Raw genomic sequence first — 26,255 nt, forward strand, 5'->3', positions numbered from 1 at the left:
TGCATTCACCGTAATACTGTCTGCCCACTCGGATAAAAGCCTCTTGCTCCTACAGCCTCCATCCTCTTCTAGAAGTTCTTGCAAAAAACTAAAAAAAACTAAATGTCACCAGAGTAAAGCAATCTCTCTCTCTTCTTATCTCAGAAAGAGCTGTCGTAAAGCTTCTCACCTTTCAATTCATCTGTGCATCCAGCCTTTACATTACTCCCAAAATGTTGCCACAGTTGGCTATCACAGTCAATGAAAACTGTGCTTATGGTCAATCTCATAAAAAACTGTAGTTGTGTTCATATACAGGTGTGTCCCTCTACCCTTAACAATGACTTAAGCTGGGAAAGCTGAGAGGTCAGCAGGCATTTTCTGTTGAAAAGTTGAAAGTGATGCAAAAAATAAAGAAGAAGTTAGAGGAAAAATAAAGATATTTTGAATGCCAGTCACAGCATTTTAAAGAATCATTCCAGTCTTTTCAAAATCTTGTTTCTGCCCAGGTTTTCTCAGATTCTTGCTGCAGACAGACAAATGGACACCTGTCCATTCTTAAGATGAAGATATCACCATACGATGAAGTAACACAAGATGTCATAGTTTGACTGTCTTCTCAAGATATGTCACTATACTCTGAGCTGACCCATTGATGTTAATGATTCATCAAACACATCCATCAACACCAACGCCCATGTGAACACTCATAGCTACAACTGGAAACCGTTGGTTGAGTCATTGGCCTGATAACCGCCTTCGTTTGACCTCTTAACCTGACAAATATTTGCTGAATTGATGATTTCCATGTCAGGTTTTGCACAATTGCCTTTACTTATACTTCTTTTTGTTTTGCACAGAAAGATTTGACCTTTAGTTGTTAAACATTGGACTGAGCACATACACACATACACAGCAGAGTGTAAAGTGTCTGTGCATCTTTAGGTGTGTTTGCTGAAAAAGTAGTTTGACCAAATAACTGTAGTTCTGTGTTTCTGTCCTTCTGTGAATGTTCTTTCGTGTCTATTCCATTTATGTTGGAGACAAGAGGAAAAATGCCCATTAAGCTTTTGCTACATGCACTAATGTCACGCAACACAGGGATGATGTGTAGTGTAAAACAGACTAACACTGGGTCTCATTTGTTTGGTGTCTCTTGGCTGTTCACAGGTCACTTTTTCTAAAGACTCTAAACTTGATACATGTAAGCTTTAGACTTTTAATACGTCAAAGAATTGCTTTTGTATTAACTTTGACGTGAGTCTAATTAGACTTAAGCAGGTTGTGTCTGATCTAATGAAAAGACAAACATCCTTTTTTTGTTTGTTTACTGATAAAGAATAAGGAGTATCCTCAGCTACAAGGAGTATTGGCAGGATAAGGTCAAAGGTCTCTCGATCACACAGTCACACAGTATTTCATTGTTTTGTCATATGCAGCAACACCAACACCTGTTCTAACTACATCATAGGTAGATTTGGAAACCCTGAGTTGCCTTAAAAACCTGATAACCACTTTCGTGTGACCTCTTGACCTGATCAGAATTGACTAAAATGATGATTTTCATGTATTCACTTTTATTTTGCACAGAAAGATTTGACCTTTAGTTGCTGGACCAAGCAGATTTACATTTTATACACAGACACACACACAGACAAGAACTGCTGTGTGTGAGTCTGATGTTGCTGTTGTAACTATGATGCTTACAGGGAGCAAGTTTAAAGGGGCATTTTCAAGGCTAGTCATAAATCTTCAGTCAATAACAACCCACCAGGCTGTGCTGTGAGGTAGCAGTGAGAACAATGAGAACACCTGAGCGTAAAAAGGAAGTACTTTTTGTTTCTGTGAAATAGCTCCAAGCCAGTAGGACTCTGTCTTAACCTGCTTTGGTTTTATGTTTCATTCTGGAGGCATGTGGGTTTTAAACAGCATAAAGTACAGTCTTCCATGGAAAGCTGAACTGACTGACGAATGTCGGTTTTTAAAGAATTTACACATCGGCCAACCTCACTGGGTGTCTCACTGCCTCCATCAGGATTTTGGTGGATGAGCCTAACAGAAAGAAGTTTAAACTCAAATAGCAAAGAAAAATAACACATCGGTCTGTGATGGATTGTAATTAATGATGTAATATAAAAGAGGTCACCTAAACACATGAGATATCAATGGAAAGCCCAGGATGTCCTGGACTTAGTACATCGGGACTTAGCAGGATAGCTTAAATAAGTCAAAAGATATAGACCAAAAACAAATGTCCATTACAGAGGACATAAATGGATAGGTTGGTTCTTAGGAGGATATAACACATCAAAGTTCTCATTACCCATTCTCATATTTACATAACATTTATAATCTTTATAAACATTTGACTCTGTGGCCATAAAAAGAAATGCCTCCTTTCAGTGGTCACTCCCCTTGTATGTTTGTCCTCTGTTTTGCGTATCTCCTGATATAAGCAGCACCTTTCCCTGCTCTGAATTGCATTCTTTCTCCTGTTCAGTCACGTAGAGCTCCTGGTCTTTCATCTCTACAGCCTAATACAACAGAAAGGCATCTTTCAGGTAACACAAAAACCCTAAAGTGTTGTGTTTTTAAGTTGTGTTTGGTTGTAATGAGATCAGTGAAGAACAGCCTTTTATTTTTGCAGAATACATCTTAGCTTTTGATTTTCAAGTAGTCAAAGACTTGCTTTTGTATAAACGTTGACTCCAGTGTTATAAAACTTAATCAGGTTCCTTTTGCCTTACTGAGTAGACAGACATCTCTTATGTGTTAAGGTTGACCTATGTACTCCTTCAGGAGAATGCACCTCAGAATATGGAGGACGAAACATGTTTATTACATTCACACAGACTCACACACAACAATACACACAACTCTGTTCTTAATTTTGTAACTGTGGAAATAGTTTGGGAAGTATTTTATTTCCAAAGAGAGGCATTTTCAAGGCTATTCATAAATCTTGTGTAAATAACAATAGTGAGGTAAATAACAGTGAGGCAGCAGTGACAATCACCTGAGTCTGAAGGGGTACTTGTTTCTGTGAAAATGCTCCAAACCAGTAGGACCCTGTCTCAACTTTCATTGTGTGTTATATTCACAATTGCCACTGTAACCAAATAATAATGGATTGGATTTATATAGCGCTTTTCAAGGCACCCAAAGCGCTTTACAATACCACTATTCATTCACTCTCACATTCATACACTGGTGGAGGCAGCTACAGTTGTAGCCACAGCGCCATCGGCCCCTCTGGCCAACACCAGTAGGCAAGTAGGGTAAAGTGTCTTGCCCAAGGACACAACGACCAGGACAGAGAGCCCAGGGATCGAACCGGCGACCTTCCGGTTACAGATGCGATTTCCAACCCCCTGAGTCGCCCACAAAATTAAACAAAATTAAAGTTAAAAACCAAAATGTCTCTTCCAGCGAACATTAAAAAAAAATCTTCGATGTAATGTTAAGTCTTTTGTGTGATTTGGTGCTTCTCAAATTAATTAATGAATAATCCAAAAAGTAGCGATATTAATGCTAAAAAAAAAAACAAAACAAGAAAAGAAAGAAAAATATTTCCTCCAAACAAAGCTTCTAAATTTTAAATGCGCAAATCAGTCCGTGCATGATTACATTGCTCCGCCCATCAAAAAGTCGACTGCGCGATATCGCCTCATTTATTGGAATGACGCATGTCGGTTGAAAACATTTACATATCGGCCAACCATACTGTCTGTCTCACTGCCTTTATCAAGATTTTGGTGGATGAGTGTAATAAAGTTTCTGGCCACACTCTTTACTCCCTCATCTAAAACTGGATGCTGGCCTTACAGAAAGAAGGCAGACACAAGTTGGAATATAATTAAGGACATTTAGACATCTAATGTATTTGGGTATGCAAAATGAGGTACTTTTACTGTTTTCATTGCACATTTGCAGCTTGGTCCAGAAACTGAACTCCTGGTCAGTTACTAGGACCATACTGCCAAATTCACCTGCTTCTTGGAAGATTTTCTTTCCTTCCCTGCTAACCCCGAAGTAGCTGTGACACACTTCCTTTCTTCATTTTTTCAGTGGAAATACATTTTAAAACAATGATCTTTGCCAATTTGCAGAGAACACGTCATATTCTGATTAAACATTCATTTATGGTCACTTTTTGCACCAGTGGTGATAAAAGGAGCTGTGTCTTATCAGTGGTCCCTCCCCTTGCTTTTTCCTCCTTAGCACATAACCTTGTATAACCAGCTCCATTCTCTGCTTTCATTTTTATTCTTTCTCCTGTCCTGTCACGTAGAGTGTGTTTCTCTTAAACTGTTGGGCCACAGCGTAATACCACAGAAGGAAACTTTCAGCTATTTGGCTGTAATGAGATTAAACCTGATGTGTTAACAACTTCCTCTTTCTGCATCCTAACCTTATTCATCAGTCTACAGAGTGTAAATCCTCTACACTATGTCATCTAACCAATCATTCAAAAACCAACATGAAGAGGCCTACGCCTCCCTGATGAAAGGCCTGAAGGAGCTGGACCTACAGGGACCCTATGTTCCCAGTGACCTGGTCCTGATCGGAGACCATGCCTTTCCTGTAGCAATGAACAGTCGAGGTCAGGTGCTGATGGCTGCCTCTCTGTACGGCAGTGGAAGGATTGTGGTCCTGGGTCATGAGGGCTACTTGACAACCTTTCCTGCTCTGGTAGAAAATGCTGTGACCTGGCTGAGAGGTGATGGATCTGATAACCTCTCTGTAAGGGTGCACAGAAAAGTCAGTGCAGTTGCTGATAACCTCCAAAAATCCAGCTTCCAAGTAGAAGTTGTGGGAGCTTTCAGTGACAGACTGGGAGTTGGTGTTTATGTGACCGATGCCTACAGTGTGGGCTCAGACCCAACAGAGCTGGTGGCGTTTCTGAAAGCTGGAGGAGGGGTGCTGATAGCTGGGCAGGCGTGGCATTGGGCTGCAACTCACCCCAAAGAGAACACACTGCATCAGTTTGATGGGAATAAAGTGGCAGGAGTGGCAGGAATCTACTTCACTGAGCGTTATGGTGAGGCGGAGAACCTGCCCGTCTACCCTCAGATCCCGTCCTCCTGGAAGTCATTAGCGTGAGTATTCTATATAGCTCTGTTTTACTGAACGTTTACAAAAGTTCCACTTTCCATATAATAACTTTTTGTGTGACCTTTTGAGCTTTTGAAAACAGTTTTTCTCTCATTGAAAGAGTCTTCCTAAGGTTAAATTTGGGACTGATACCATTTCTTTATTAGCTAATTTAATTTATATTGGGATCTTCCCCTCCCAGCATTCCTGGATCTTGGATGAGGGGAGGATCATCCACAAAAGTCCATCAAAGGACTTAGTTTGTGTGTGTGTGTGTGTGTGTGTGTGTGTGTGTGTGTGTGTGTGTGTGTGTGTGTGTGTGTGTGTGTGTGTGTGTGTGTGTGTGTGTGTGTGTGACTCTATCTTTTCAGAAAAGTCAGTTTATGTCATGTTCCTGGGTCGAGCGACCCAGTGTTTGAGTTTTATGTATCTTTTGTATTCATTTGTGCCCTAGTTTAGCTCATCCAGTTTATTTTGAGATTGCTGTTTAGTCCTTTGTTCCTTAGTTGTTTATGTCATCTCCCCCTGTACTAAGTCTCCCTGGTTCATGCGTCATGTCTGCGTGGTTATGTTTAATTCATGTCATGTCTAATCTCCATGTTTCCTGTTTTTTCCTTTGAAAGTCTGTATTCAATGTCAGTGTATTCAGATTCACTTCTCCTGTCCTGTCGTTAGGTTCATGTGTGTCATGCTGTGCTCCCATGTGTGGCCACTTCCCCTGATCATCCCTCATGTGTATTTAGTCTCTGGCTGTGTCCCAATTCAGGGTCTGTACGCTTGAAGTACGCATTTTAAATGCAGTTAAGTCACCGCCACGCAACGACGGCTGTCCCAACCCAAGTGTACTTCAAATGCATACTCCAAATGCTCCGTCGATTTCCCCAAATATCAAGCATGGTCCGGTGCACGCTTCGTGGTCCCATATATCCCACAATTCATAGCGCGGCGGTGGGTGTGGAGAATTTTGCCGCAAAATACGGCAGAATGGAGCGGTCGGAGAGGTTTTTTTTTTTTTTCCAAACTTCATTGAAATTATAAAGCGAACAGTCAGTCATTCCAGTTCAGTTTGTACAGTAGACATACACGGCAAATAAGAGTAACAATATACAGTACAATGAAATAAGAAGGATAAATAAATAAAGGGAAAAAAAAGAAAAAAGACAAAAAGGGGGGGAATGTGACAGACTTCATAACAACTTTGTACTTGAAAGTTGTGACAGCTCATTCGTTAAACATTTCTGAATTAATTTCAATCAATAATAAACCTTTTTTATTGGAAGTTAGAGTAAGAGAGTTTAAGTAATATTCAATTTCAATCAAAAACAAATTAAATGATGGGGTTGAGTTTTGAAATTTACATTTATGTATATGGAATTTCCCTAATAAGATGGAGCGGCCGAAGAGTGAACTGTCAAAAGTACTGAATATGACATCACTTATTTATGTGCGAATGTTTAATAATTAAAGTCAGTCATATATCCACAAACACAACAAGCTGAAAGTCAGTGATATATGTATATGTGTGTATATATATATATATGTGTGTGTGTGTGTGTGTATATCTATATATATATCTATATATATCTATATATAGATATATATAGATATATATATAAAAACACCCAGCACGCCCCTGCGGGCGGTTTATCCTTCAAGCTCGGGTCCTCTATCAGAGGCCTGGGAGCTTGAGGGTACTGCGCAGTATCTTAGCTGTTCCCAGGACTGCGCTCTTCTGGACAGAGATTTCCGATGTTGTTCCCGGGATCTGCTGGAGCCACTCGCCTAGCTTGGGAGTCACCGCACCTAGTGCTCCGATTACCACGGGGACCACCATTACCTTCACCCTCCACATCCTCTCGAGCTCTTCTCTGAGCCCTTGGTATTTCTCCAGCTTCTCGTGTTCCTTCTTCCTGATATTGCTGTCATTCGGAACCGCTACATCGATCACTACGGCCGTCTTCTTCTGTTTGTCTACCACCACTATGTCCGGTTGGTTAGCCACCACCATTTTGTCCGTCTGTATCTGGAAGTCCCACAGGATCTTAGCTCGGTCATTCTCCACCACCCTTGGGGGCATCTCCCATTTTGACCTCGGGACTTCCAGGTTATACTCGGCACAGATGTTCCTGTACACTATGCCGGCCACTTGGTTATGGCGTTCCATGTATGCCTTGCCTGCTAGCATCTTGCACCCTGCTGTTATGTGCTGGATTGTCTCTGGGGCATCTTTACACAGCCTGCACCTGGGGTCTTGCCTGGTGTGATAGACCCCAGCCTCTATGGATCTTGTGCTCAGAGCTTGTTCTTGTGCTGCCATGATTAGTGCCTCTGTGCTGTCTTTCAGTCCAGCTTTGTCCAGCCACTGGTAGGATTTCTGGATATCAGCCACATCCTCTATCTGCCTGTGGTACATACCATGCAGGGGTCTGTCCTTCCATGATGGTTCCTTGTCTCCCTCCTCTTTCTTGGGTTTCTGCTGCCTGAGGTATTCACTGAGCACTCGGTCAGTTGGGGCCATCTTCCCAATGTATTCTTGGATGTTCGTTGTCTCATCCTGGACTGTGGTGCTGACACTCACCAGTCCCCGGCCCCCTTCCTTCCGCTTAGCGTACAGCCTCAGGGTGCTGGACTTGGGGTGAAACCCTCCATGCATGGTAAGGAGCTTTCTTGTCTTTATGTCAGTGGCTTCTATCTCCTCCTTTGGCCAGCCTATTACCCCAGCAGGGTACCTGATCACGGGCAGGGTGTACGTGTTGATGGCCCGGATCTTGTTCTTACCATTCAGCTGACTCCTCAGGACTTGCCTGACCCTCTGCAGGTACTTGGTGGTTGCAGCTTTTCTAGCGGCCTCTTCATGGTTCCCATTCGCCTGCGGGATCCCCAGGTACTTGTAACTGTCCTCTATGTCTGCAATGTTGCCTTCTGGTAGTTTGATCCCCTCAGTTCTGACTACCTTCCCTCTCTTTGTTACCATCCGACTACACTTCTCCAGTCCGAACGACATTCCAATGTCATTGCTGTATAGCCTGGTAGTGTGGATCAGTGAATCAATGTCTCGTTCACTCTTGGCATACAGCTTGATGTCATCCATGTACAGGAGGTGGCTGACAACTGCTCCGTTCCGTAGTCGGTATCCGTAGCCAGTCTTGTTAATGATCTCACTGAGGGGGTTCAGGCCTATGCAGAACAGCAGTGGGGACAGAGCATCTCCTTGGTAGATCCCGCACTTGATGGTGACTTGTGATATGGGCTTGGAGTTGGCCTCTAGTGTTGTACGCCACATCCCCATTGAGTTCCTGATGAAGGCTCTTAGGGTCCCATTGATCTTGTACAATTCTAGGCATTCCAGTATCCAGCTGTGGGGCATTGAGTCATAGGCCTTCTTGTAATCAATCCAGGCAGTGCACAGGTTGGTCTTGCAGTCTCGGCTGACTGTTCTGTCTACCAGTAGCTGGTGTTTTGCGCCTCTGGTATTCTTGCCAATTCCTTTCTGTGTCCCGCTCATGTATTGACCCATGTGCCTGTTCATCTTAGCCGATATGATGCCTGACAGAAGCTTCCATGTAGTACTGAGGCAGGTTATTGGTCAGTAGTTGGAGGGGACCGGTCCCTTCTTGGGGTCCTTGGGGATCAGGACCGTCCGACCTTCGGTTAGCCATTCCGGGTGTCTCTCGTTAACTAGCAGCTGGTTCATTTGTGCTGCCAGACGCTCGTGGAGTGCAGTCAGCTTCTTCAGCCAGTAGGCGTGAACCATGTCGGGCCCTGGTGCTGTCCAACTCTTCATACTGGAGACCCTTTCTTGGATATCTGCCATTGTGATGGTTACTGGACCCTGTTCAGGGAGGTCGCTGTGGTCTGCCCTCAGATCCACTAGCCACTGAGCATTGCCGTTATGGGTTGCGTCCTTCTCCCATATGCTCTTCCAGTATTGCTCCGTCTCCAGCCTTGGTGGTGCTGTTCTCTTATTATTATTGTTCCCTTGCCACTGAGAGTACACCTTTGCTGGTTCTGTGGAGAACAGCTGGTTTATTCTCCTGCCTTCTATCTCTCTGGTGTACCTCCTCAAGCGGCTGGCCAAGGCTGTGAGTCTTTGCTTGGCAGTTTCCAAGGCCTCAGGTATGGACAGCTTGCTGTATTTCTCATGCACCTTCTTTGTCGCACCTTTCTGCAACTCAGTTAGTTGGCTAACCTCCCTCCGTGCTACTTTGATCTTGCCCTCTAGCCTCCTTCTCCATGGAGGGTACTGCCCCTTGTGGCTGTTCAACTTGTAGCCAAGCATCTCACTGATCACTGCTGCCGTATTGTAGATCAGCTTGTTAGTGTCGGTAATCGTGGTTGTAGGTATTGTCCGTAGTGCTGCATTAACATCATCTAGCAGACCTTCTGAGGGTACTTCACGTAATCTTGGTAACCGGCTACGGGGGATCCAGGTTTCAAGCTTGGCCATGATCCTATTTTTCAGGTCAGTTCCTATCGCACTCAACAATCCTTCTCCTATCGCACTTGGGGCTATGTACCCAATCTCGGGTGGGGGTGATGATATCTCCCCCCTGACCTGGCGTCCTGACTCCTCCTTGCCGTAGGATTTGTGTTGTACCTCGTCAATCTCTAGCTGTGAGAGCAGTCCCTTCTTTCGAATGTTGGAACACTGAGCTACTAGTTGTTTCGCCGTCATTGTGGATGTTGGGTATCAAAGAATCCATAGGTCCCTCATCCTATTCATGTAGCCCCTTCCGCCGGGGTTACTTGCGTAGTAGCATTCCTATATATATATATATATATATATATATATATATATATATATATATATAGATAGATAGATAGATAGATAGATAGATAGATAGATAGATAGATAGATAGATAGATAGATAGATAGATAGATAGATGTAGATAGATATATCTGACAATACTATAATATTGGCCATATTATATTTACATTACCACAGTGAGATGACTTTAGTCTCATGAACAACATTAACTAATTGTTATTTACTAACTAATCTTAAATGACTGTTCAGCACAGAAGTGAAGCCCAACAATCATGTTTTACAGTCCCGTGGTCTCAGCCTCAGATACTCAACTAATCAAAGTGATGTCATGACAAAAATGAATGACCAACAAAACATTTTTCTCCTTCATTTCTGTCAAACAATGCTGTATGTCACGTGTCTCGCGGTTAGTAACATGGTTGCTAGGCAACCTGAACAGCGCGACGAAGCGTATACCGTCCCATTTCACAAGCCTCTCACTTCCGCACTTCTCGTACTTATAGTACGCACCGTACGTAGTACGCGTAGTGCGCATACTTCAAGCGTGCAGACCCTGAATTGGGACACAGCCTCTGTGTTTCATACAGTCTGTGTCACGTCGTCTGTGTTCCCATCCTCCATGTCCTCCCGGCCAGTCTGTACATCATCGTCATTTGACCTTAGAACTGAAGAAGCTTCTCGGATGAGAGGTGAAACGTCTTCAAGTAACTTAAAGAAGTCCAGACGCTTTTCTTTGCAAGCTCCTTTGATCATCGTCATGGTTTTCTGAGTCTCCTTAGTTTATCAGTATCTGTTTCCCAGTTTAGTTTAGGTTCAGTTTAGTCACGGTGTTTCTGCTTTGTGTTGAGACCTGTCATCAGCCACAATAAAGGCTCGCTTTCAGTTTAAGTTTACTTCGGTCTACTCTCTTGTGTTCGCACCTGGGTCCACCACACACACCCCCGCACGGTCTGTCCCCTCAGATCGTGACAGTTTATTTTTACAGAGTTTATATAGTTTTCACAAATAGGTTAATTTACAAACCACTGATTTTTTTTATATGAAGAAATGTGTACAATTATTCTTAAATCACTTTAATTCTGCACATGTCACTTTTCTATTCCACTTTTCAAATACAGGACAGGCAGGGATTTCAAGGATGACTTGGGGTTCTTACTCCAGGGGGTTTCAGAATTCAACCTCCCCTCTGAGTATCTGTGTTCTGAGGTTCTAGTCCACAGCCCACTAGCCTTTCCCATCGGGACTACAGAAGATGGACGACCATTCCTGGCAGGAGCCTACTATGGGCGAGGACGAGTCCTTGTGGTTACACATGAAAGATGTCTTGAAGTTGAGGTAGAGTCAACATTAAATGTTAGTCATAAAATTTCAAAGTCAAAATCTTTAGAGGGTTAGGTATTAGACCTCAGGATGATTGAAGTGAAATGTGTGCTGATTGGACTTGTCTTTGATATATCACCAAATCCATGACTTCCTTTGCTGCTGCTTTCCTTTGATTTTAGAGTATGGCTCCATTTTGGAGAAACGCCATTCACTGGTTGGATGAAGGGCGCAGAGGGGTTGTTGGTGTCATGGTGGATCCTGCACTCAAAGTTCTGAGTGAGTCTGGGCTGAAGTGCGAGAAGACAAACTTCAGGAAAGACCTCAGCGTGTTTGTGTGTACAGCGTATATCACTGAGCATTTGGAGGAAATTCAAAACTTTGTGGCAGAGGGAGGAGGCCTGCTGATTGGAGGACATGCCTGGTACTGGGCGCAGACACATGCTGGGCAAAATCCACTTACAGATTTCTCAGGTATGAAAATGCACCACAAGGGTTTCAAAATATACAGAGTAGAAATACCGGTAGTGTTCTTATTTTCCACCTAATTGTCCATGTGTAAAATGTGTTGTATACATGCAGTGCTGTAACAGACTTATACATTATAAGGTGTGATATGTTGTGATAAGTCAAGGATCAAAAAGGAGTCTTCTCATTAGTGGTCAAAAACAAAGTCAAGACATTTCCAACCACATGACTCAAAGTCAAACTGGCTTTACTTTTTTTCAGGGAACAAGATCCTGAACCAAATGGGATTGAGCCTGTTAGGAGAAACAATCCGTGCAGGAACATACAAAGCCCCTGTACCCAGCTGGCCGATTAAAGATACTTACCACTTCCGCCACCTTCTACACCGCTTTGCTGCCCATGTGACTACAGGTGTAGAACTTAGCAAGCATGAGGAGGGATGTCTTAAAAAGCTGGGCAATGACTGTGATGCTTATTTGCGCACAAAGGCACGTGGCTGCTTCTATTACACTCAAGTGTTGGCTGCACTCACTGACATGTTAAAGAGGTCAGGCCTGCCACAGGTGAGTAGAGAAAAAACATTTGAACAGCACAGACTAGTGCACTGATGATTATATGGCAGCTGTTAACCACTAAGATGTTACACTAATATGTTCTTCTTTCAAGGTGAGTGACAGCTGCCCTGCAAAGACGCCAAAAGACCATCTACTCCTCAGTTTGGGATCACCTGTATATGAGTTTTGCCTAAATCCTGAGGCCCTCCTGCCCTACCTCATCAAGGATAGGCCACTGATGCCAGACGTCTATAACCACAGGCTCAAGATCGATGTTACCACAGCAGGTCAGATTTCATGTTTGTGGACAAATGTGTCAACTGTGAATATGTCACAACCAGTGTGCAAGCCACACTTAAACACAAAACTTAGTGGGTCAGATTCAGTGAGTTTATTTACAGTCCAAGTGATTTGATAACTGCTTACAAAATCTTCAAGCAAGAGAAAATCCACAGTTTCTATCTACTAAGTCTGTAGGAACTCGTAGTGTTCACTAGTCAAATCCCTAACTTCCGATCCCACATGACACAGAAACGGATTCTCCCCCACAAATTTCTCTCTCTCAGAGATAGACGCCCAGTGACACTTTTTTTTTTTCAAATTTGTGTTTGTGTGTGTGTGTGTGTGTGTGTGTGTGTGTGTGTGTGTGTGTGTGTGTGTGTGTGTGTGTGTGTGTGTGTGTGTTAGATGGGGAAGAGTGGATCAGCACTGGTCTCTACCTCTCTCCTTGTATGAGTACCTACATGGTGATGCCAACTGAGATTATCAACAAGGAGTGGAAGGTGAAACCTACAAAATTGTATAATTTAAAGGTCTTTCTCCTTCTGATGACACTACATGTTCATGAAAACCTCAAGTGAGGTTTGCATGACTCCTTTTTACCCTTTGTAACTGTAACAAGGTCCATTTGTAGTTTCAGCCATTTCAAAGATTGATGTAACGACCATGATATCACCCACAGGTGAAGCTCTGTTTTGAAGCTTTTGGGAGTGTTGAGTTATGCTGTGTTGTGCTGCGTGGCGTGCCGCAACAGCCCCTTAGGGTCTGCCTGTTTGCAGCAAAGGTTCATTCAATCTAAAGGACCAGCCCCACTTGATTTTTTTCTGTCATTTAACAGCTCAAACCATCCCTGAAATCTCTTACTTGATTGGACGATATTGACACAGGAAACTAATAGCACACCACAAGAAAGAAAATGTAATCATGACAACTGCTTTGTAAATCATTCCTGAATGCACTCTGTATTCAGGAATGGGGCTGTTTGCAAAGGCGACGGGTGTTGTAATTTGACGCTAAATCCAATAGATTTTCCATTTTATCTACAGATTCAGATAGGCTGTCAAACTGATGACCTACATGACAAGGATGAGCTGAAGAGACCACCACGTGTTCATGAGCGATTTCCTGTTACATCAGAGATGATGCATGTGTCCAACCTGTGGGGGGGGGCTCATCTACCTGGTGGCCCCACCCAACACACAAGTGAAGGGGTTGGAGATCATAGTGCAGAAAGCTGTAACTGTTCCATATTACAAGTCTGGTAAGTCTGTGGTTTATAACAGTGCTGTGTACTTTATGTCCATGGAGTTAATGGAAGATATCTGATAAGTCTTAATCTTATTCACTTGGATCACCTTCATTCTGATCCCAAGTGTTTTCAATGGATGATGCAGGTGAAACAATTTCAGTTCAACATGTTGAAAGTTAAGTAAAGAAAAGTAAACAAAAATCTAGTTAACAGCTTAACCCTCTCGTCTAAAACAGTGTACAAGGTTTGCTTAATTCTTATTATTCAAAGCCTTCAGCTTTACACAAAAGCCTGTTTTAAAACTTTAAAGGCTGTTTGAAGGGTGTAATCAAATGCATATGTGATGCTGAAAAATTACAGAAATACAAAATACAGATACTATAGAAAATGTTTATATTTTTTAAAATGCAGTAATTCAAAGCATTTTAATAGATCTGCTCCTCTCTTTGTTCTTTTCAGGTGCAACAACTGCAGCTGAATGGTTAAAGCTGCGCACGGCTCCTGGGCCCTGGACAGAGTTGGAGTTTGAAAACATCGTCCTCACCGTACCATCACATGTTGTTCGGGGTCTGGAGCACCCCGAGGAGGTGGCTGCTCTCTGGGATGAAATCATGAGGGCCATTGCGGATCTGGCTGCCAAATCACACAAATTTCCCCACAAGGAGCGCTTTGTGACAGATGTGCAGATTTCTGCTGGTAAGTGCACTTTGACTCCCAAGGACATGAAACTAGTCCCAACTCACTGTGGATGACAAACAATTTAACTAAAACATCATGTTCATGCTCAGTGTGATACATTTTTATATTTGTTTTTGACTCTGTTGATGAGAGGATGCAAAGATTTCTAGAAAACAAAATATATATACAAAGAAAGGATGAGGAATATCAACTAAAGTAGAGACTACTGGATTACTCACATACAACAAGATCAAGATGATCTGGCAAAGGGTGGGATTTGGGAACTGACATGTGTCAATTCTGGTAGGTGAAAGAGGCAGGAAAACAAAATGTCATGTATTTTTCTTCTGTTAAGGCTGGATGCATTCAGGTTATCCCATCATGGCACACCATGCCTCAGCTGCTGAAGTAGTTGATGTTAAAAAAGGTAAACAACTGTGGGGCCCCATCCATGAACTTGGACACAACCAACAGAGAAGCTGCTGGGAGTTCTGACCACACACCACAGAGTGTACATGCAACCTGTGGTCAGTGTATGTGAATGAAGAGGTGCTGGGCATCAACAGAGCACAGGTAGAGCAAATCAAGTGTTTTTGACAGTCTCATTTGTTTTATATTAGTCAACATCAAGAAAACTCTTTTTGTATCCTATCACAGCACATCACATACCTTTTTCGCTGTGATCACATGATTTCATAACTACATAACATAAATAGATTTAAAACTCTTCTTTGTTTTACATCAATCATCATCAGAAAACTCATGACTGAGTTTGCTGTGATCACATGATTTAGCAACTATCTCATTCCATGTTCTTTCGTGCAGGCTCATGGTGATTTGACTTTAGCTAAACGAAAGAGTCGAGTAGAGGAGTACATCAAGGGAGGAAGGAAACTCAGTGACTGGAGTGTGTGGGTTGCCCTGGAAACATATCTGCAGGTGAGAAATTATAGAGAAATTTTGCTTGATCCATAGTAAAGAAAACACTTGATATGAATACAGAGGTGGGTAGTAACTAGTTCATTTACTTGAGCAAGTTTTTGAAAAAACTTTGCTTTTAAAGTATACTCGACCCACCTCTGTATGAATAAGACTGAAAGTCCATATAGACTTGCAGACTTATAGTGAAGCTAACATTAAATGGTAACAGGTTCTGATGCTTTGGTCAAGAGATTATTGCTCCTAACATAAAAGACAGCTAATAGTTTGGCTTGTTGTTATAATTACCTTCTCTGTAGCTCCAGGAAAAGTTTGGCTGGGATGCCTTTAAGAAGGTTTTTGCTGCGTACCACCACATGAGAGACTTTCCTGATGACAATGACACAAAGATGAACCTGTATGCTGAGACTTTCTCGCAGACTGTGGGGATGAACCTGACCGGCTTCTTCAAGGCCTGGGGCTGGCCCATCAAAACAGCCACTGAGAGGAAACTGTCCCAGCTGCCTTATTGGAATGATCACCCCATGACCCAGTACAGATGAACTAAACACGACTGTGGAATAAAGAAATGTAACGAGTGAAACTTTAGTTCATTAAACGCTTTATATTAATCTTTTTATAACATTTATTGCATGCAGAGGAACGTTGTAGCTTTTTTCACAGTATTTGCACTGATCATTTGCTCCAAATTAGTACCCCTCCAATTTAACTAGATTTCTTTGAGTAAACTTGGACATTAACATGTCCTCTGTGCTTATTTTTATATCTGGGATTGTAAGAGAGGAGGGGAAGAACTGTAAGTTGGGTTGCAGTGTAGAGGAGCTAAATATTATTATTGCTGTTCCTCAAAGTGAAGATCTGTTGCCATAATGTCAAAACGGCTTAGCTCTGTGAATTATAAAAAGGTAATTATTTAGCATACACACAGATTGCAGCTAGACTGTGAGCTGTGGTTATGCTGTTGCTTTTTGGTTTAATCAGTAATCATGTTTTTAATGCAGCAAGTAGCATTTCAGTAAGTCTGTAAAATTCTGTAACCCATAATTATCACTCTGTAATAACCATGTAATGCTTTCACTGAACTTTGAACTTGTCAATCGCCAGGGACAACCTGGACTAATTTTTTTGCCTCTAAATTGAGAACTGATGCACACAATAAACAATAGTTGTATAATTAAGTCTGTCGTTTTTTTTTTTGTTTGGTTTTTTTTTTACTATATACACCTTCCTGCAACACAGGCTGTTTGTTTTTACTTTTCAGACATAATTATGATGAAGAAGCCATCATTCACAGCCTTGCTCCCAGTACTTACTACTTTGCGTTTATTTCCTCTCACGCCCACGTCAACGTACTCTTGCCTTCCTTCGACATTACTAGGTTGTGGATATGATAGAGTCGCAACATATGCTCATTAATCAACTATCTAAATTGCCACATTCTTGTCTTAGCAGGATCAATTTCTTTGCAAAACTACTCACTGGTGCCCGATGCTCAACCTCAAATGAAACAACTGCAGTTCAGATTTTCAGTATGTTAATTACGGTTGAATAAAAATGTTGCATAACAAACACAATCCTTTCATTTCATGGGGTGAAAAGTAATTGGACAAATTAAAGAACTGAAAATAAAATGTTCATTTCTAATACTTGGTTGAAAATGCTTTGCTGGTAATAACAGCCCGAAGTCTTGAGCTCATGGACATCACCAGATGCTGGGTTTCCTCCTTTTTAATGCTCTGTAAGGCCTTTATGCAGTGGCCTTGATTTATCAAACTCCTGACTTCCTTTGACTGCATGTTTTTGTCATTGTCCATCTATATTGTAAAACAACACCCAATCAATTTGACTTTTTTCCTAAACTGTGCTGGCTTTTCTTGGCAACTTAAGGATGGCTTGTTTTTCTGCATGGAGAGCTCTTTGGATTGCATTTTCTCTGGTCACAGTGAACTCTTCCAAATGCAAGCACCACATCTCAAATCAGCTACAGGACTTTTGTCTGCTTAACTGATAATGACATAATGAAGGAACTGCCCACACCTGCATTTGAGTCAATTGTTCAACTACTACTGTTCCCTTCAAAAATAGGGCGGCACATGTTAAGGAGCTAAAACTCTTAAACCCTTCACCCAATCTGAATGTGGACGCTGAGAGTCTGTATATTATGTCCATTATATAACTATAATTGGCATATGTTGCAGTGAACAGGTAATAAAAAAAACTTGTGTCAGTGTCGAAAAATATATGTACCTAACAGTATGTATATGAAGAGCCTCAGCTGGGCTCAGGCAGTTTGAATCATTCATAAGTCTGTGATTGTATCATTATTTCCTCTTCTTTTTTGTCATAGTTTTTTCTTTTTTTTTAATGAGTACAGTCTCCCAAACAGAGGGTCATCCCTGACCTGACCTGAAGTATTTCAGCTGTGCAAGAAACTCAGTATTGGAACATGTGGGTGGCCCCAAAGACACATGAAGCCCAGTGAGCTGGGACTCGTGGATCCTCCAGGCATTCTGGTTCAGCTTGGGATTCTGAGGAACCACATTCGTCTGGGTGGCATTGAGGCTAGGGACTGCAGGTAAGAAGTAAAAGAGGGACAAGATTACAGTTTCTCAGTCCAAATAAAAGGTGAGAGTCTTCAAATATTGTAGAAAATTATTAAATACAAGCATGTCTAGAAAAAAACGTTGAAACATAATGCTGTAGTTCCGAGAGCTGTATTTACGTATGGTAAAGCTGAAGAAGCATTTTAAATGTCTTTAAATAAAAAATGTTAAGCTTTGCCTGGCCTTTCTCATAATGGTAGTCAATCTAAACTTTACTTTCCAAGTCTAAGCTGTAGGTTTATATGTAACATTTTATTATGTCAGCTTAAAGTGTAGCTAATATAACACCTCCTGAGAGTCAGTTTAATCACCAATTTCCAGCTTATTCACTGTATGACAGCATTTACAGTTTAATTACAGGTTTAAGACTCCTGTTGTTGCTCTGTCTTTATCACAGGCCCTCGATTAAGTCGAGTGTGTACATTGAATACAGTACTGTAGACTGCACAACCTTCTCGCCTTCCTTTGCGACACAGTTACTAATAAATAACCACATTATCCTTGTGCTTCTCATTTTTATTCATTTATTTAATATTTAATAGTAAGGATTCATTGGTTACTGTAAAACAACAATGTACAATTAAAAGATCCTTAAATTTACTGCCATCATTGCTTTTATGCTCTGCAATTGTTGTAAAACAACTCTCCCACTGGCTGTGCCGTGAACTGCTGCAAGAATGTTTCCAGTTTATCCAGAGAGAGCTGCTCCACCAAGTTGTCCTCTGTGTTTCTTGCTCTGGCAGCGCCGCTCTGAATGGGTCTGTCGTTGTTGTCCACACAGCAGTAGGCATTCCACAGGTAGTCTGGGATGTTGACACGCTTAACATTGTTTTTAACAATCCAGCTGTCTGCAGAAGGAATGGCACCGACCAGCACGTACGCCTTAGGGCACTTCTCCAGAAAAAGCTCAGTAAGCTGGGACTCGTGGATCCTCCAGGCATTCTGGTTCAGCTTGGGGTTCTGAGGAACCACATTAGTCAGGGTAAAAGTGGCGTTGCGACTAGGGACTGCAGGAGAGAAGGAGAAGAAGGACAAGCTTAAAGTCTCTCTGTCCAAAGAAAAGGTGAGAGCCACGATGAGTCAAGAAGTGGGTTAGTCATTTTCATTCAGCAATTAAAATATTCTAGAAAATTATAAATTTCAAGCATGTTTAGCAGAAAACATTGAAACATAAGGCTGGAGATGCTGCCCGTTAGTTAAGTCTATCTATCCTCAGCTGCTGCAGTCAAAAACAATTTCCCAGTCCTGTACTGCCATCTACTGTCTACCCTCCTGAAAAACATACAACCTGGATGGTGTCCATTGGGGTTGAGGTGACCACGGTCAAAGCCTGAATTTGTGTAGTCCTCATTCAGAGCTTGTCTCTCTCCAAGGTAGACACCAGGGTGATCCTGCCCCAGCCAGTATCCATCTTTCATCTCTCCCTGCCAAGACCGATCTACCAGCTAAGATGCATGGAAACAAGATAGCAAATAATTAATTCCTTACGATCTAAAAATGTCTAAAAGAACAGAAAATGTAAATTTTATGACTCTATATTCTTCATACTTTCTCTCTGACATAAATATATATGCAAAATAAGCTCGTGTGGAACAAACCTGTGGCTCTACAAACCACCTGTTCTCCCTGCCACCTCCATTACTGGGCTGGAATTGATAGGCAGAGTAGACAGCAATGCGATGGATGGTGTCATACAGTGTGGCAAAGTGATACCTGATGGTGCAAATATTAGCAATAGATCAGAAGTGCTACTATGATAAATAAAGAACAAAGAAAGTTTTCGTTCTAAAAGTGATAAGCAGCAGTTGGATTTTCAAAGATACCATAGAAAAACAGTATTCTGAGTACACATTACAATGCTGTGTATGCTGATTCAGTTTTAAAGTATTCTTTCTGCCGGTTTACTACCTGTTGACAAAGCGCTGACAGAGGCGGGCAGCACCAGGTGTGGATGCTCCCAACTCAGGCACCTTTTCTTTGTAAAAGTACTTCATGCATTCTGGTGCATCCTGGGGCAAAATGATAAAATACATAATAATTAATAGTAACAGAAGTGAAGCTATTTGATAAGACACATATTTAATTATTCTGATAATCTGGAATAAGAAACCAACAAACCTCAAAACGTTCCACAACATCTGCGTGGACAAAACAGAGGAGCGGGAGAAGAGCACACAACGTTATGAATGTTTGCATTCTGGATCAGAAGTGTGGTGTCTGAGATTATTGACCTGAATAAAACACAAAGCAATAACACTTTTGTTAACAAGGCGCTACGTTACAAAGTATATGCTGCTGTGTATGTATAGCTCAGGCCATCACGTACTAATAAGCTAATTGCTGCTTTGGACCATCTGTGTTGATATTTGTGTGTTTCCACTCACCTGCTGGTGCACCTGTCTGCTGCCACAGTTCACCCTGAAGAAACTGGCTTTTATATGTGACTTCTCACCACTCCCTTTCACTCTGTTTGTCCAGTTTTATCTGAGCACATGATATTTGTGTGGAATGAACCAGAATCTGCTTACCAAAGAGCGGGTGCGGCTGACTAGATGATGTAGAAAATGGTAAAATTAGCACTATGATAGTGAGAGTGTGAGTAAATCTTAGTCACTTGCTTGAGTACAAATGAGTACAGCGTTCTGTTTAAAAACAAAAGAAAGAAAGAAAGAAAGAAAGAAAGAAAGAAAGAAAGAAAGAAAGAAAGAAAGAAAGAAAGAAAGAAAACAAGAAAGAAAGAATATATCAGCAGTAATATAGTATTCCAAAATATGTTTTATGCTCTAAATATATTCTGACAAAATGACATTTTGATTAGAAAACTTTTACCTCAAAGTATTCAAAACAAACACTTACTGTTTCTGGTTTTAAACCCTGCTGTGCATTTGATTTCTCGCCTAATACTCTATGAAATCAAGAATCACATCCAGTAAATATTTTAGCTACTGTCTGATTCCTTGGAAACAAGAACATTTCACTGCATGTCATTCAGAAAGTTGCATGTTTTTAATGATTGGTAGGCGAGATACTGTTTCCCTACTAATAGGCTCATACAACATAAAACACTCTTACTTCCAATGCAGTTATTTGCACTCCAGATCACCTCCTGGAATATTACTAGCATGCGGTTTTGACAGATTTACTTACACTCTCCAACAATCAGTTCTTGGTTGGGCAGCACAGTGCTATCTGTTCATATGCTGATTTTCCCACGATTACAACAGGAGCTACAGTTAAACCTCACATATGGACTCTTCACAGATATCCAATATATTTAGTTCAGCTGATTAATCTAACAACTTGTTTGCATTTTGACTTGTTCCATTTACTCAAATAGGCCAAGAGGTCATCACAGAAAGTTAATGCTGTTCATCTGGAAGCAGCGCTTCCAGAGGTGTGAGAGAAACATTTCATCACCAATCAAAGTGACTTCTTCGGACAGCTGAAACAAAAACTAGCATAATTTCCTAACAATGAGCCATAAACTCAGCTTCATGATCATTAATATGTAAACTGTCTTGACCATTGATTAAAGGCCATGATTACAGTTCAGAGAGTTGGGGAATAGATGCAATCAAAGTATTGTAAGCTTGTGAAAGATGGACTCTTAGGCCAGATTCTTGGTTCCAAAACGGTTGTTCCCTTTGCACATAAATGGCATCTATAGCCTCTTTTCCACATTACCTACTTGGGTTGGCTCAATTCAAGACAACTCTACTCTAGTCAGTTTCAGTTGTTTTCCATTACAATTGATCCATTACAACCAACTCAGTTCACTGAAGTAGGTGCTAAAAAAAATAGGTGGTACCAGGTACTATCCAGAGATGAGCAGTAATACTCTTTAATTACTAATTGCTTTTTTCAAGTAACGAGTAAAGTAAGGGATTACTATTGCAAAAAAGTAATTAGATTACTATTACTTTCTCGTGAGATCGCTGCTTTACTGAGTTACTAAACCGTGATTTTTGTCTCATGACAATGAAATACGAGCATGCGATGTCTGTGGCAGCAACACGTGTGTAGATCAAAAATGTATAATAGGGATTAGATTAGATTAGATTAGATTAGTTGAAACTTTATTAATCCCTCGGGTGGGTTCCTCCAGGAAATTCGGTTTTCACAGCACGGACAGAAGTTACAGAATGTGAGCAGAAATATACCATATATACACATATATAAATACAGAGTATACAAAAGGGATAAATAGAATAAATAGGAATACAAGGGAATTGCACATTTCAAGTATGTGAGTCTATTGCACCGTTGGATATTAACAAAAAGTATTGCACAGTGAAGAGGCACTACAGCTTAGTTGTTCCCCACTCCTTTGTCCTCCTGTCTCTCCTCCCTCTCCCCTCCAGAGGGGAGTTAAACAGTTTGATGGCATGTGGGACAAAGGCGTTTTTAAGTCTGTTGGTTCTTGACTTTGGGAGAAGCAACCTGTCACTGAACAGACTCCTCTGGTTGTTTATGGCCGTGTGCAGAAGATGCCCAGCATTGTTCATAATGTCCAGCATTTTCTTTAGTGTCCTTTTCTCTGCCACTGTCACCAGAGTGTCCAGCTTCATGCCGACCACAGAGCTAGCCTTCCTGATCAGTTTTTCCAGCCTGGATGAGTCCTTCTTTGCTGTGCTGCTCCCCCAGCACACCACAGCATAGAAAAGTACTCCAGCAACCACCAACTGGTAAAACATCCTCAGGAGCTTCCTGCAGATGTTAAAAGACCTCAGCCTCCTGAGGAAGTACAGTCTGCTTTGGCCTTTTTTATACAGGTGCTGAGTGTTGCATTACCAGTCCAGTTTGTTGTCCACCCACAGCCCAAGGTACTTGTATGTGTTGACCATCTCCGGCTCCTCTCCTCTATCTGAATTGGCAGTATACCTGCTCTGGACATCCCGAAGTCCACAACCAGTTCCAGGTGGTTTGTGTGACTCCATGTGACAAAGTTCATCACCAGACTCCTGTATCCCTCTTCCTGATCATCCAAGATACACCCCATAATGACCGTGTCGTCTGCAAACTTCTGAATTCAATTCAATTCAATTTTATTTATACAGCGCCAAATCACAACAAAAGTCGCCTCAAGGCGCTTTATATTGTACAGTATATCCTATAACAATAGATACAGAGAAAAACCCAACAATCATATGACCCCCTATGAGCAAGCACTTTGGCGACAGTTGGAAGGAAAAACTCCCTTCTAACAGGAAGAAACCTCCGGCAGAACCAGGCTCAGGGAAGGGCGGCCTCCCTGAGAGCTGCTCCATCCAAAGTGGAGGAAACATCTGGTGAAGTCAGACAACCATATAGGGCAGAATGTTGTTGAACATGGAAACTTGTTTAACTGTCATTAATTAAAACCTGTGCATGTGATATTCTTTCCGACGCGAGAAGGGGCGTGAACCCTGACATAATAAAACCATTTTGAATTTATGCTGTGACGGAGATCTGTGTTGACGATATAGAGCTGTGTATCTTCCCACACATGTGTTTAATAAAATCATTGTTTTGAAGCACTTGGACCAGTGGTCGTTTGTCTCACACCTCAATCACAAATCGGGACAATGGAAAGCTACAGTTCATCACAAGGCTTCATCTCACCATCACTAGTGTGCAGGTAGGAGTGGTGAAATGGAGGACCCAAAGTGCTCCAGAGACAAACGTGAACTCAAACAGCTTTAATGCTGAACTCAAACAGAACAAAACTAAGACTACGTTCACACTGCAGGCGAAAGCGCATCAAATCTGACATTTTTGACCCTGTGCAACCCATACCCAATCATGGTATGACAGTGTGAACAGCACAAATCCGATATTTTCAAATCCGACCTGGGTCACTTTCGTATGTGGTACTGAATCTGATACACATCTATTGTTTGAATGGTCATGTCGCATTAAAGCTGTCTTTTACATCACTGACACAAGACAGACGCCAATTATCAGCGCCCGAGAAGACATCACGAACGCTTCCTGGGCACCCAGTGTAGATGTTAGTGAAACTGTTGGGAAGACAATGTTGAAACATAAACATTTTATTTGTACTTCATAATCTGCAGATTCTGTCAGAAATCTGCAACTATCCTTTGAAGCACCGATTCTCTAAAACAGCAATAAGGATATTTATTAGGCCATATATAAATAACACAATAACTTTATAATTTAAAGCAAAATTGGGAAACGTAAAGTCCAAAAGTCTTTATATTAAGGCCATCAGTCAAACAACACTGTTTGGTCTGGGTCTAAACAGAGCGCACCAACAGTGATGAGACAGCTTACAGGGAGGAGGTCAGCGCCCTGACCCACTGGTGTCAAGACAACCATCTCACCCTCAACGTCGCAAAGACAAAGGAGTTGATAGTGGACTTCCGGCGGTGCAGAGAAGTACACACCCCCATCACCATCAACGGCGCTGCTGTGGAGAGAGTGAGCAGCTTCCGGTTCCTTGGTGCACATCTGGCTGAGGATCTTACGTGGTCAGGACACATAAACAATACAGTGAAGAAGGCCCAGCAGCGCCTCTTCTTTCTCAGGAGACTGAAAAGATTCGGCATGAGCCCCCGCATCCTCAGGACCTGCTATCGCTGTGCCATTGAGAGCATCCTCACTGGATGCATCACCACCTGGTATGGCAACAGCACCGCTTACAACCGCAAAGCTCTCCAGAGAGTAGTGCGGTGCTCTGAACGGATAATTGGAGGTGAGCTTCCCTCCCTCCAAGACATCTACAGGAAGCGGTGCCTGAGGAAAGCGGGGAGGATCATCAAGGACTCCAGTCACCCCAGCCATAAACTGTTCAGACTGCTTCCATCAGGAAGGAGGTTCTGCAGCATCCGGTCCCGTACCAGCAGACTGAGAGACAGCTTTTTCCACCAGGCCATCAGACTGCTGAACACCTCATAGACACCTCACCTTTACTACTGGAACTTCAACACATGCACTCCACACTGTATATAAATGCCACTTGTTTTGCACATGTCCAACTACCAACGTCTGTAAATTTCATATATTTTATTTTATTGTTTACTCTATTTAATTTGTAAAATATGTGTACACACACACACACACACACACACACACACACACACACACACACACACACACACACACGTAGAAAAACATATTTAGTATATACATCCAGTAATGCATACACTCTTATATTGTACATATATTTATTACTCTCAGATTTAGCCATTCTTATATTTTGCTTGTTTTATGCTGTTGTATTTTTGCACACCTCTGTTGCTTGTGAAGCTCGCACACAAGAATTTCCCTCACATGTACCAGTGTACCTGCGCATGTGATGTGACAATATAAGTGAAGTGAAGTGATTTGATTTGAGATCACGACACAGACACAGAAACACAGGGCTTAAATACACAGGGGAGCAATCAAGGAATGGGAAACAGGAGGGAAACACAGCTGGGGTGTGGGTGAGAAGACCATTTGTCTATGTTCTTAGTTAACATTCAGCTCTTTCTGGTACAGTGGCGCGGCTGCCCCTCTGTTGGTCTTCCTTGGTCTCTTGTGTTCTGGGGGCCTCTGGATGTCTGGAGTTTTGATCTCCTCCACACCTGCTTCAGGCCCTGGAGGACGGGGCTGTGACCCCCCCCCCCACACACACACACACACACACACACACACACCTTCTAGCAGATCATTACATGAAGGAACCTTTAAAAAAAAACAAAAAAAACAAGCGCGTCCATGCTCACAGGTGTACACACGGGTGCTCACACCCACAAACTACACCCTTTTTGGCTCCTACCGCAAAGCACACTGTGTTCTGTTGATCTTATGAGCTGCACAATAATGTTTAATATTTAGTATTTACTGTCATATTCCCATATATCATTGTGATGTTGTTTATTCTATTACTCTTGTTCTCTTCTGCTTGTTTTCTTTTTTCTTTCTCAGCAGGTGATCCAGGTGATTGATATATGCATTTTTTTTTCCTGACCATTCTGTTGGTTTTTGTTTTTTGCCCTTCTCCCCCGTCCCTCTTCTCAGCTGTTTCTCTTTCCCTCTTTCTTTCTCCCCTTCTTTCCTCCAGTCAAGTCTGTCCCGTATTCAGCAAGTGAAAATAAAATAAACAATGAAAGGTGAATCAAATGGACCATTATGGCAAGGCTGGGATGGTCAATTTGGTAAAGTAAATCCGTTGGGCATCTTTCTTTGCCTTTAGACAATAATTCTGATGGCAAAAGAGCCAAACGGGACAGGCAAAAAAAAAAAAAAAAGTTAACATTCTTGTTTTATTTAACCATATTTCATATATAGTCTGCAATAGGCAAACATCTACTATCCTGGGTTTGTTTAGGTTTTG

General features: G+C 41.9%; 1 protein-coding gene and 1 pseudogene across 2 annotated transcripts; one reads left to right on the forward strand and one right to left on the reverse strand.

The window, feature by feature from the left end:
• The first annotated feature begins 2,480 nt into the window (after window positions 1-2,480).
• On the forward strand, window positions 2,481-16,476 carry LOC308400745 (TRPM8 channel-associated factor homolog; annotated as a pseudogene). The gene is made up of 12 exons (XR_013974822.1): window positions 2,481-2,540; window positions 4,403-5,078; window positions 10,961-11,177; window positions 11,345-11,636; window positions 11,892-12,193; window positions 12,297-12,471; window positions 12,872-12,966; window positions 13,510-13,724; window positions 14,172-14,408; window positions 14,746-14,963; window positions 15,216-15,329; window positions 15,629-16,476. The product of XR_013974822.1 is annotated as a TRPM8 channel-associated factor homolog (transcript).
• A 2,071-nt stretch (window positions 16,477-18,547) lies between these two features.
• On the reverse strand, window positions 18,548-22,931 carry LOC308401594 (endonuclease domain-containing 1 protein; the record flags this gene model as incomplete). The annotated part of the gene is made up of 6 exons (XM_080889867.1): window positions 18,548-18,939; window positions 19,221-19,377; window positions 19,531-19,645; window positions 19,841-19,941; window positions 20,051-20,070; window positions 22,814-22,931. The coding sequence occupies 6 exons, from the start codon at window positions 22,929-22,931 to the stop codon at window positions 18,548-18,550; spliced, it is 903 nt and encodes a 300-aa protein (XP_080745993.1).
• Window positions 22,932-26,255: the final 3,324 nt, after the last annotated feature.

Source organism: Rhamphochromis sp. 'chilingali' (genome assembly GCF_963969265.1).
Source record: "Rhamphochromis sp. 'chilingali' genome assembly, chromosome: 8".
Lineage (NCBI taxonomy): Eukaryota > Metazoa > Chordata > Actinopteri > Cichliformes > Cichlidae > Rhamphochromis > Rhamphochromis sp. 'chilingali'.